We start from the raw sequence: 12,527 nt of genomic DNA, 5'->3' as shown, positions 1-12,527 counted from the left end.
TTTCTTCCTATGCTATAATCCGAAATTTCAAGAGCTTGGTATCCCTGCCTAGTAAACATCAATGTCAATGGGAAAAATAAATAAATGGGGGTTGGTTATTTTATGGTGCATTAGGGTCATATATATATAATTGAAGGTATTAACATGTTCATTAGGATCATAATTGAGGGTATTAATTTGACTTGAATTGATAGTGTATAAAGATTTACCGCCTGTTTGGTACATGGTAGTAAAGTAATGAGAATGAAATTAGGTAATGTTAATGGTAATGAAGCAATAGACATGAGATTTGGTACTAATAAATTCTTATTTACAAGTGGTGTATAATAAATATTGTACACTGGAGTAAAAGTTGATTCAAAATGCTTAAAATTTACCTTTATATATGTAAAAGTTATCTATTTTTTAGTGATAAATTTTTTCATTTTAATAAAAAAAAATTCTTTATAATCACTAATAATGTATAAAATTAATCATTTAACCCTTTAAAATGTTTATCTATCAACTTTTTTTTATATAATATAAAATTTATAAAAAACTAGGTTAAAATTTAAAAAAAATGCATAAAAGTTATCTTGGTGTGCAATAAATTTAGTGTACACCTTATGCGCGCAAGACCTTTTGTTTCTTTATATGTTAATAAAGAATGGTAATGGACATGAGATTCTCATTCCTTAAATGTCTTTGGTATGCAGTAATGTGCTAATGGGAATGTTCATTCTTCTAACTTTCCCACCTCTTGCTTTCATTAAATTTGTTGGAGCTACCAATCTAATACTTCCTCCGTTCCGGAAATATCGCACCATGGTTGACTTTTACTCATTTAATCATTACTTTGACTCTTAATATACCAAATCGTATGCAAGTAAAAATTATAAAAAATAATATTTTAGAAAATATATATCTATACGAATCTAACAAGGCTCCATATGACTAAAATTTCCTTACGTACAAATCACAAAAAATGGCCAAAGTCGTAGTGTGAATAGTGTAAAAAACAAATGGTGCGATATTTCCGGAACGGAGGAAGTAATAAAAATATTATAAATTTTCTAACAACCGATAAGTCAATGACGTACATAGCGTAAACGAAAACTTCTTAGTCATACATAAACGGAAAAATTAAAGTCGATCACACGTAAACGGGAAAATCGAAATCATACATAACCGACAAAGTCTAGTGTAATAAGCACTGTTTAAATACCTTAAACAACTCCATTACCACTACTTTTTTAATTAATATTTGACGAACATGACTTTAAGCTCATCAGACATGCTAAAAAACAGATCCATCTCCTTATCATCCAACCAATAGGCGTTGTAGCTTCAAAAATATCACCAGGAGACAAATATTAAACTTTACTCAATGCTTGAAAAAGTTGGGTTATCTTTTCACCAATCACAACGTCACGCAAAAAAGACATTTTCAAATTATACATGACTGAGATGGATTCTTTCTCAACATCAATTAGAGACACAAGTGTTTTAGACAATCTACAATCTCCTCTTTTCTCTGTTTCTTTTTTCGTTTTACTACCTCTACTACGTGCGGAACCAGAAACTTGAGTATGTTAAGCTAATATAATCAAGTCATTATCATTGCTGTCACTCTCATCCGCGTTACCCTTCACTTCATCTCCGGTATCATTGACTATAGCCATTAGCACGACCGATAATCTCACGTAGTTTCTCAAACAACGGTAAAGACTTCATATAAAGAGCAAAATATTCATCGCGACCCTGCAAAAAAAAAAAGATACAATCTTATATATAACATTCTGTCCTCCCAAGATACATTTACTCAAAAAGAAAACTCATAAAGTTGATCATGACAAAAAAAAAAAAAAAAAAAAAAAGTGATCAGATATCTCCATTAGTTCGATTGTAAGTTTTGAAATCAACAAAAACAAAAACAAAAACAAAAAAATGTCATCAGAGGCAGAAGCTCTGTTGTGAGTGTTATCTAGCTAATTTATTTAGCAGCTTGTCCAACAATCATAATCTATATATTGTCATTTATATATATTAAAAATAATTTATTTATGTACGTAATATAACACCATATTTAATTGATTAAATTGAACTAATTATCTTTCACATAAGTATGAAATTTTACTACAAGATATGTTGTTATTTTTCACTTGTCTCTCGTATTTCTCAGTCGCACATAAAAACATACAAATAATGTTTCGTTAAAAATATTTTTTATTTATAAATTATTGTTTACGAGTAATTGATAATTCTCCGTAAACAATTTAGTAATATTCAAGAATGACACGAGACTTAGGTCATGTTCTTTTAATCTTGTCATTGTTACTTATTGGATCAGATTTTATATATTAAATCAGACAAGACCAATACTTTTTAACAATAACACTTATAATAATAATAATAATATCAATAATAATAATAATTATAATAATAATAATTATTATAATAATAATAATAATAATAATAATTATATAATTAGGGTTATTATAATTATTATTATTATTATTATTATTATTATTATTATTATTATTATTATTATTATTATTAGAAAAGTTTAGACCATACCAGACCAGATCAGACTAGACGAAGAGAACGGAGCAATAATGTAGCAATTCCAAAATGGTAAAACAATACTAATTTTCATTTCATAATTATATTCTTTTGGCGTGTATTTTCTTTTACATCAAAATGTTCTTTACTTTCAAATCATACTTCATATCGATCTTTTTTAATTGACACGTTTCTTTTATCACGTTTATAAATATTATATTTTAATCACTAATATATTTCATTATCAATGGATAAATTGATAAAATGTTGATAATATAAATCTGTACAATGAGATGATTATAACAATATCTGACTATATTTTTCTCCCAAATATAAATCAATATTGATGGTCAAAATAGATTATATGAACAGAGTTAAAGGTAAACTGTGTCACTATAAAAGAATGGAGGAAATACTACTTATGTATCAAATTAAGTTTATTTTCTCTTTATATATAAAATTAATGTGAGAGGTGCACCGTGCATCCGAGTGCATGTAATATGTTATGCTTTCCCAGTGTCTTTCGACAAAACAACCGAAATCCTAGTTAATTAATAGTATATTTATAAGTTTCTAATGCAATATGAGTTCTAATTTGTGTACATAACTCAGGCTAAATGCATGCCTAACAACACCAACTTTCAAACAAGTATGAGTACCGAAAGGATGATCTAGTAGTTGTGTTACTTACTTACTTTTATTTGTACAAATGACAATATATCGATTATTAATGAGGGAATTAAATACTCGTACACAAAAAGGAGTGAGTCAACGAATTTCACAAGAAGATGCTAATTAACGAACCGTTCTTCACCAAAAAGAGAAAGTCAAAGTCAACGCCTAGCAGATAGTTTGGGAATGTTTTTGTATGTTGCAAAGGCCCAAAACATTTAAATCCCTCTTATCAATCAAATAATCAGATTAACAAAAAGTTTCCAAAAATAAAAAAAAAAAAATTAATCATGGCAACTGATTTGGAGCAACCTTTGATACAGACCAACAATTCAAGCACACAACTTCATCAAACTCCAAACTTGCAAAATGTAATTTATCTTAATTTTTCCTTTTATCTCTTTAATTTAATTGGTTCTTGCTAATTAGTTTTTTTTAAATGTCATGGGGTGATCCATTTTAGTTTAACTTGTATGTTACTTTTATTGCACGAGATTTTATGAATATTGCTAGTAAATTCAAGACCTGAGACCGAATCTTGATTACATCAAAACTCGATAATATGAACCTTAGTATGGTAGAACTAGTAACCAAAAAATTGTTTTTTTGTTGTTTTGGGTAATGGTTGACTTTAATTTTAATAGTTGTGGATTATGATTTTAATTAATTTTAATTACAGAAAGATGCCAAAAAGCAAGAGGAAGATGATGTGAAATGGGAGAAGAGCTATTTTGAGATAATGGGATTGTGTTGTTCATCAGAAGTTCCATTGGTTGAAGGAATTGTAAAGCCATTAAAGGGTGTTAAGGAGATTTCGGTTGTTGTTACGACCAAGACGTTGACGGTTGTTCATGATATTCACACCATTTCTCCTTCTCAAATTGGTAGTTTTTCATTCCTAAGTTTTTGTATACTATGATTCGGTATGCTCCTATATATTATTTCCCTTTCAAAATGATTTTTATAATTACTATTTGGCTATTTGCACAAATATTAAGACTGAAGAGGAAGGGTGTGTGCAAAAGGTGGGTGAATAAATAAAAAACACAGATTCTTATTTATATTGGATGTACGATAAATATTGTACACCGAAGTTAAAGTTGATGTAAAATACTTAAAAGTTACTTTTATATATGTAAAAGTTATCTACTTTTTAGTAATAAAATGTTTCATTTTAATAAAAGATATTTCTTCATAATCACTAATAATGTATAAAATTAATCATTTAACCTTTTAAAATGTTTATCTATTAACTTTTTTTTAATAATATAAATGTTAGAGAAAATTGGGTAAAAGTTATGTTGGGTGCATAATAAATTTATCGTGCACCTTGTGTATACAAGACCTTTTGAAAATAAAATTGATAGCTTAAGAGAAATTTGAAAAAAGGTGGGTGTGTATTTTAAAAAATGAATAAAGTAAGAGAAATTGAGTAGAAAATTGAAAATATTATGGGATAAAAAGGGTAATATAGTAAATTTTCATGTCAAAATAGTATAAAATACAATGTGAAGAACACTATGAAACAGACTAAAACGAAAAATGTAAAGATTATTTTGAAACAGAGTTAGTCATGTACTCTGTAGTACATTATACGGCGAAAGACTAGTTAAATTCGCAGTAATTAATTTGATAGTTAAACAAGCTAAGATATTATTATGATCCACTAATTTTTGGTTAACACTTTTTTTTGTGGGTGTTGGGGGTGCATCAGTTCAAGCACTGAATCGAGCAAGGTTAGAAGCAAGTGTTCGACCTAGAGGAGAAAGTAGCTACACAAGAAAATGGCCAGGGAAGTGGGATGTTGTCTGTGGTGTACTTCTTCTGTTGTCCTTTTTGAAATATGTTTACCAACCTATGCAATGGATTGCCATTTTGGTTGTCCTCATTGGCATTCCAAACATTATTTGGAGAAGTATTGCATCTATCAGAAATCTCACATTAAATGTCAATGTCATTGTTCTGATTGCAGGTAATTAACTCAATGTCTTTTCATTTTAAAATGATCTTTACACTTTCCGTTTTAGGCTGTTTTATAATGTTAATTTTCGATTTATTTATATCGTGCTTTATTCTATTTTTTAACATAAAAATCTACTATATTACCCTTCTTACCCCACAACATTTACAATTCTCCGCTTACACCCACCCTCATTTTTACACGTCTATTTTACTTTATCCATATTTTATAACTGAAGTGTTATGTGAAAATTAGCGTTTTAACTTTTTAAGTTAAGTGTTATGTGCAAATTAGTCTTTTAACTTGACTGCTATGTGCAAATTATATATTCACCCACCTTTTTACACACTTTCGCTATTTTGTAACATTTGTGCAAATAGCAATTGTAATAACATTTTGAAACAAAGGCAGTAGATGTTTATATTGTGTTATTCGTCTCAAGCATACAGCGTATTAATCAAGGTCTAATAGCGCGTTTCAATTGTCATAGTTATGAATTAGTACTAGTCATTATGTGTTAATTAAAGGCCATGATTCCATGACTGAGGATTGAAGTTGGATTTTAACAGTGTACAAATGAAGTTGGATTTTCATACTGTTTGAAATTGTACAGTTGGAGGAACAATAGCTCTGCAAGACTACACAGATGCAGCAATTATCGTCTTCCTGTACAATATAGCTCAGTGGCTCGAATCAAGAGCTAGTTACAAGGTATGTATGATCAATTTAATTCCTCTACAAAGCTCAATTTGTACCTTAATTTCAGATCATATATATTGATTGTTGATTCGCCTTATATTTGTTCATGTTGCGAATATACAGGCTATGTCTGTAATGTCATCTCTGACAAGTATGACACCTCTGAAAGCAACAATGGCTGAAACTGGTAAACAAGTTGATGTCACAACTGTGAATCTAGGAACCATTATCGCAGTCAAAGCAGGTGAAGTTATTCCTATTGATGGAGTTGTTGTGGAGGGTAAATGTGAAGTGGATGAGAAGGCTTTGACAGGTGAATCATTCCCTGTGTTCAAAGAAATTGGTTCATCAGTTTGGGCTGGCACTATCAATTTGAACGGTTAGTATGAAACTTTTTTGGAGCATCATTCGAGTAATTGAGTAAATAGTTTCAGTTTTAAACAGTATAACTCGAGATGTTCATGTGGTTGCATATCGTTCACTTAGGCTTTGTTCACTTGATCTGGTCTGATTTTTCTAGTTCAGGTTGTTGGTTTAAAATGAGTTTTACTTTTACTCAACCTCGTTCATTTGAGAATTGGTAACCAAGAATAGGAAACTTGGTTCCTAAAGAGTTCAAAACTGATAACTAACAACAATGTACTTTGATCAGTTATGAAGCAACATTATGAATATATTGTTTGAGCTGTTAGAATATGCCTTGAATCAGTCAAATCCTCTTTCTCCAATGGCCCACAAGGAGAATCTCGCTTAGTATATGTTATTCTAGACTATGGTTATGCATTTGGGCCTATTTTCCGGTATTTTTCTGCATCTGTCAAGAGAGTACCATATAAACTCTTTAACTCATAACCAAGTAACCAACCTAGTTGTATTCTGTTAGACTGTAATCCGTACTTTCAAGATCAATAAAAACTTTCATCTTCTCTGCCAAAATCTTTATGTTCTCTACTTGCATTCTTAATTATCTTTCTTGCTTCCATTATAACACGAGCATCTCACATTTGTTGCTTGTTGAAATTTCTCCCTCTAGGTTACATCACTGCAAGAACCACTATGTTAGCTGAAAACTGCTTAGTAGCAAGGATGGTGAATCTAGTAGAAGAAGCTCAAAGCAGAAAAGCTAAAATCCAGACATTCATTGAGGACTGTGCAAAGTGGTACATTCCCAGTAAGTCAAACATCAACACTCAACTCTATTTAACCATTTTTCATTCCCTTTTTTCTAACACTTCTTACTGCATTTTTCTGCAGTCGTTGTTCTGATGTCTGCTAGTATTGCTGTTATTCCTGTTGTGTTACAAATTGCTGATAAAACGCATTGGTTTCATCTCGCCTTGGTTGTACTAGTGAGTGCGTGTCCCTGTGCACTAGTCATCTCTACTCCGGTCACAATCTTCTGCGCGCTTTCAAAGGCCGCGACAGCAGGGCTTCTCTTCAAAGGTGGGGATTACCTTGAGCTTCTTGCTAAAGTCAAGACTGTTGCCTTTGATAAAACTGGGACAATCACAACTGGAGATTTTGTTGTTACACATTTTCAGTCCCTGCATGAAATAATCAGCATTGAGAAGTTACTCTTCTGGTTAGTTCATATACACTCCTATTGCACAATTTAGACGGTGCACAGTGAGCAATGTACACCTTAAAAACACAAGTACATAGCTGAAAGAACATTACCTTACGTGAACAATTGAAATAATATATCTCGTGTTCTTTTGCATTTGCACATATGTTCTTTTGGGTGCACTCTTGTCCACAGTCCACAAATTGCTCCTATGGTCCTAATATTACTCACTGTTTCAGTTCGTGATTTAGACGGTGGACTATGGTACACAATGAGCACGGTGCACTTTAAGAATACAAGTACATATTTAGAAGAACATTACCTTAATTACGTAAAAAGAAAATGAGTATATTTATTATTCGACAACTTTAAGACCGCCTTATCGAAAAGACCGCTTTGATTGCTTAACTAATTACCTTTTGTATAAGACCACCTTATGACCACCTTATATAAAAGTTTGTATTTATTATTTATATTTTAATAGAAAGTGAAATAATATCTACATAACAGAAAAAGGAAATAATATATCGCATGTTATTTTGTGGCAATGTCATTTTCTATTGCTTATGCACATATGTTCTCTTTTGGTGCAACATGCTCATCGTGCACCATTGTTCATAGTCCACAAATTGGTCTCAATTTCTTCCCTTACTCTGCTAATAGATTTGGATAAATGTCAGGGTTTCGAGCATTGAGAGTAAATCGAGCCATCCAATGGCATCAGCACTTGTCAACTACGCTGCATCACATTCCATTGATCCAATGTCTGAAATGGTGGAAGACTTTCATAATTACCCAGGAGAAGGGATACACGGATACATTGAGGGTGCACATGTCTACATCGGGAATTACAGAATTTCTCAACGAGCAGGATGTAACGAAAGTGAGTTTACACATTTTTCCTGACAGTGTTGTTTACAGAACTGTTGTTTAATCGCGATTTTTCTGGTGATTATATTCAGATCATAACATTGAGTTGCATAAGATGGAAGAAAAAGCGAGTGGATTTATATACATGGGAGAAACTTTGGTTGGAACTTTTAGTCTTTCTGATGATTGTAGATCAGGAGCCATGGAAGCAATCAAAGAGTTAAAGAAATCAGGTATTAGAACAGTTATGCTTACTGGTGATAATCATGCTGCGGCTCAACAGGTGCAGTTTCAGGTATGATCAAGAACTACATTAATCAAATTATAAAAACAGTTTTTTGTTAGAAGACTTAGAACTAGACTTGTCAAAAATCAACCCGACTCGAAAATACTGGACATTGAACAAGATTTTGTGACCCGTAACCTGATTTTATCCGAACCGGGACAAATCGAAAAGTAAAACCCGACCGATTGAAAATCGTTGTATTTACGGTAATAAATGAGATTATAAGAAACTCTAAGCACAATACACACGTTGTTACTATTGTCAGGCCCGACCCAAGTAAATAAGAGGCCCTTTGCCAAATTTGGCAATATTACAAAAATGGGCCCCTATAATTTTTTATATTTTGCTTATTTTACTTAAAGAGTTGCAGACTTCTTGTTGTAGCTAGGCCCATAACTTTGTTGTACTACTATTTATAGAAAATGATTCTTTTTTTAAAAAAAAAACAATGTTTTCACTTATTTTGGGGCCTTTTGAACTTGGGGGCCTGCTCTGTGTCCCACTTTGGACATGCACATGACCGACCCTGACTATTGTTAAGTGTATTATGATTTTGATTTTTAATAATACGTCATTTTAGGGTTGAATTTGACTAAATATTAGCTTGTGTATGAAAATTTGTTAATTTTTGCGTATATTTTTTGTATTTATTAACCAAATTAATGAAAATATAAAGCGCGTTTTAAAATATCTCAACCCGTTGGGACGACCCAAACTCGAAAATCCAAAGTCTTAAACAAGCATTGGTAAATCAAAATCCGAAAGTGACCATCCCAAAAGTAATTCTTTATAATCCGACCCTACCGACCCGTCTGACAGGTCTACTTACAACTACAATATCAAGTAGCTAGTCAAATAACGTTCAAATGACAAAGATTAAATGGTTGTATATGCAGCTGGGGGAAGCTCTTGACACAATCCATGCACAACTACTACCAGAAGACAAAGCTAAAATCATCTCAGAACTAAAGAAAGACGGATCAGTAGTAGCCATGGTAGGAGACGGAATCAACGACGCACTCGCTTTAGCTACAACAGACATCGGAATTTCAATGGGGTTATCAGGTTCTGCACTCGCAATGGAAACAGGACACGTAATTCTCATGTCAGACGACATCAGAAAAATACCAGAAGCCATTCAAATATCCAAGAAAGCATCCAGAAAAATCGTGGAGAATGTAATCATATCATTCTCTACAAAGGGTTTAGTTCTAGCATTTGCTTTAGCTGGGTATTCTATGTTGTTAGTTGCTGTTGTGACAGATGTTGGGACGTGTTTGCTGGTGATATTGAACAGTATGTTGCTTTTACGAGGGACTGAAGAATGTAAGAAGATGAGTTCTTCTGTAATTGTAAAGAAAATTGGGTGTTGTGATGGTAAAAAGAAAGAAGAGAGTGTGATTAAGATGGGGTGTTGTAAGAAGAAGGGTTTGAATTCTGGGTCAAAGTGCAGAAATTCGAGTTCAGTTGGTGTTGTGATTGCATAGATGGATATTGATACTTTGTGGTGGTAAGTATGTAATTAGTTGTTGTGAAAAATGGGAACAGAGTTATAAACAGAGGTTTCATGTTTTACATGAATGACTTGATGGCCTGTTTGGATAGAAGACTTTCATTTCAAATGCGGGAATTGGGCCAAATCAGCTGTTTGGGAATGCAAAGTATTTGGAATTGGATTTGGCCCAATCCTGGTCTCTTAGTGTCTCTCACCCGTCTCTCTCCTCAATCCACCATGTTTACTTTTTACCTTTTGTTTTTTTACATGTACTCCCTCCGTCCCAGAATATTTGACCTGTTTTCCTTATTGGGTTGTCCCTTAATACTTGACATGTTTCTAAAAATGAAAATATTCTAACAATATTATATTATTTCTCATTCCACCCCTATTAACCCACCTACCTTCTATTCCATATAAAAAATAATTAAAAATTCAACCCCTACTCTCACCCAACCCCACCCTTTATACATTTTCCACTAACTCCATTAAAATAATACCCCACTATCAACTACTACCTATTAAATTAAATAAGTCAATTCAAGTCTTTTAAACTCTGTGTCGGTCAAACCGGGTCGAGTATTCCGGGACGGAGGGAGTACTCTGTACCATGTTTACTCGTTTTCTCTCTCCTCTTTCAAGTCCCAACCCGCTCTCTACATTCTGGCCACCGTTTCACCACCCTTTCACTACACTTTTGCGATCAAATTTCTCTTTAACCACCTCTAGAACCGCCACCCTCACAAGCGACAACCGACAACCGACATTCCTTCAATTGCGACATTGCTCAAAGCCTTTGTCTCGAAAATCAAGAGAAAAAACAGATATTTCATAAAGAGGAGATTGAGGAATGGGGAAAAGAAGAGATCAAATTCAAAGTGAAAAACAAGAGAAATCAATTTTCAGATGTATAAACTTAAATTAGTTGACTATTTTTTGTTGTTAGGGTGAGAATTAGGGTGAATGAGTGTTGCGAACTCACTGGAGATGGGAATTGAAGTGGTATAATTATTGTTCGTTGTTGGATTGGTCTGATGTAATGCTTCCATCATAGTGGAAAAACAGTTGTTGTCTTAATTAAAGAGTTATGGTTTGATTTTCCAAATTTTGATCATATGATTTATGTATGGCTTATTGAGTTCGTGGATTGAGAACAATAAAAGTGTGGCTAACTTTATTAATTTTTGTTTATAATACTCTTTAATAGTAATTGAAATTGTTAAATTTGTTTTGATTTTTTTGTTTTTTGTTTTTTGTTTTAAGCTGTTGAAGGTTTTCAACTCCGATATTGAAATTCCATCTTCTTTCCAGACAACATATCGAACTGAAATGATGGATTACCAATTCTGAGTAGGACGATGATATAGGTCGCAAGTTGCGACAACATTATGTTGTCGCAATCTTACGTGTCTACATTTCATTGGTACAAATAGGTGTCATGTAGGATACACGTCATCAATTTTTTTTTACTATCAATTCAATATTTTTACTATGAAAATATATAAATAAGGCATTCGATACAAAAAAGGAAACAAATATTTATTATATTTATAGTAAATATATATTTCCTTTTACCTTATAATTTACAAATTAAAAAAATAAAAATTATTATCTACTATATTTTTGTGCAATTAAAAAAATTCATCAATTTAATTTAAAAAATACACTAATTTATAATATAATAATATATTTTATGTAATATAAATTCATAATTATACATTAGTTTAAAATATTATTTTAATTTTAACGATTAACTGTGACTTGTTTTTTTAATCCTTAATTTGTTTTTACATTATAGACTCAGCAACTGAAAGTATGATTTTTAGCTGGACAAAATTTCTTTAAGCTAATACGGTTATAGTTTATGCAACATCTATTGAATATTCATATTAATATTTAACTAAAAGAATGATTAACATAATAATTAACAAGCAGAATCACATGGAAACAAAGATGCGATGACAATCGATTCCCAATTACATGAAATAGTGCCGGTGAATTAATGTGGATAATGGGGTTGTTAGCATTAACGGCACCATCGGAAATCCGTCTAACGGTTGCGGTTGCGTGAATGTCAAAGTGGTAGGTGTCAAGCCCTGTGGCAGCCTCACTGCTCCTGCACCGTTAACCATTCCTTCAGCAGGGATTGGAAATTGATTTTCACTCATTACGCTGCCGTAACATTTTAAAAATCGATTCCTAATTTGACAGCAGAATCGTATGTAACATTAACGTCTCACAATTTCAAGCCAATTCGATTATATCTAACATTATAGATCCAAAATTTCAAGCCAATTCATCCACAAATTTCTAATTCCCATTGAAGAACAATTTTTTTTTCTTTTGCGGGAGAGGCGTGTCAGGGTATGCAGGAAAAATGAAGGTGAAAGAATTAACAAACCCAATTAATAAACCAATAGACGAAATATGTTTCTTAATC

General features: G+C 32.1%; 1 protein-coding gene across 1 annotated transcript; it reads left to right on the top strand.

Annotated features, from left to right (window-relative positions):
• Positions 1 to 3,371: 3,371 nt before the first annotated feature.
• LOC110781939 (putative inactive cadmium/zinc-transporting ATPase HMA3) lies at positions 3,372 to 10,151 on the top strand. The gene is made up of 10 exons (XM_021985987.2): positions 3,372 to 3,584; positions 3,893 to 4,097; positions 4,928 to 5,185; positions 5,787 to 5,884; positions 5,996 to 6,251; positions 6,906 to 7,043; positions 7,127 to 7,454; positions 8,117 to 8,319; positions 8,399 to 8,601; positions 9,489 to 10,151. The coding sequence occupies exons 1-10, from the start codon at positions 3,504 to 3,506 to the stop codon at positions 10,077 to 10,079; spliced, it is 2,361 nt and encodes a 786-aa protein (XP_021841679.1). The 5' UTR covers positions 3,372 to 3,503; the 3' UTR covers positions 10,080 to 10,151.
• The last annotated feature ends 2,376 nt before the right edge of the window (positions 10,152 to 12,527 follow it).

Source organism: Spinacia oleracea, chromosome 2 (assembly GCF_020520425.1).
Source record: "Spinacia oleracea cultivar Varoflay chromosome 2, BTI_SOV_V1, whole genome shotgun sequence".
Classification (NCBI taxonomy): Eukaryota; Viridiplantae; Streptophyta; class Magnoliopsida; order Caryophyllales; family Amaranthaceae; genus Spinacia; species Spinacia oleracea.
This window is presented reverse-complemented; position numbering and strand designations above follow the sequence as displayed.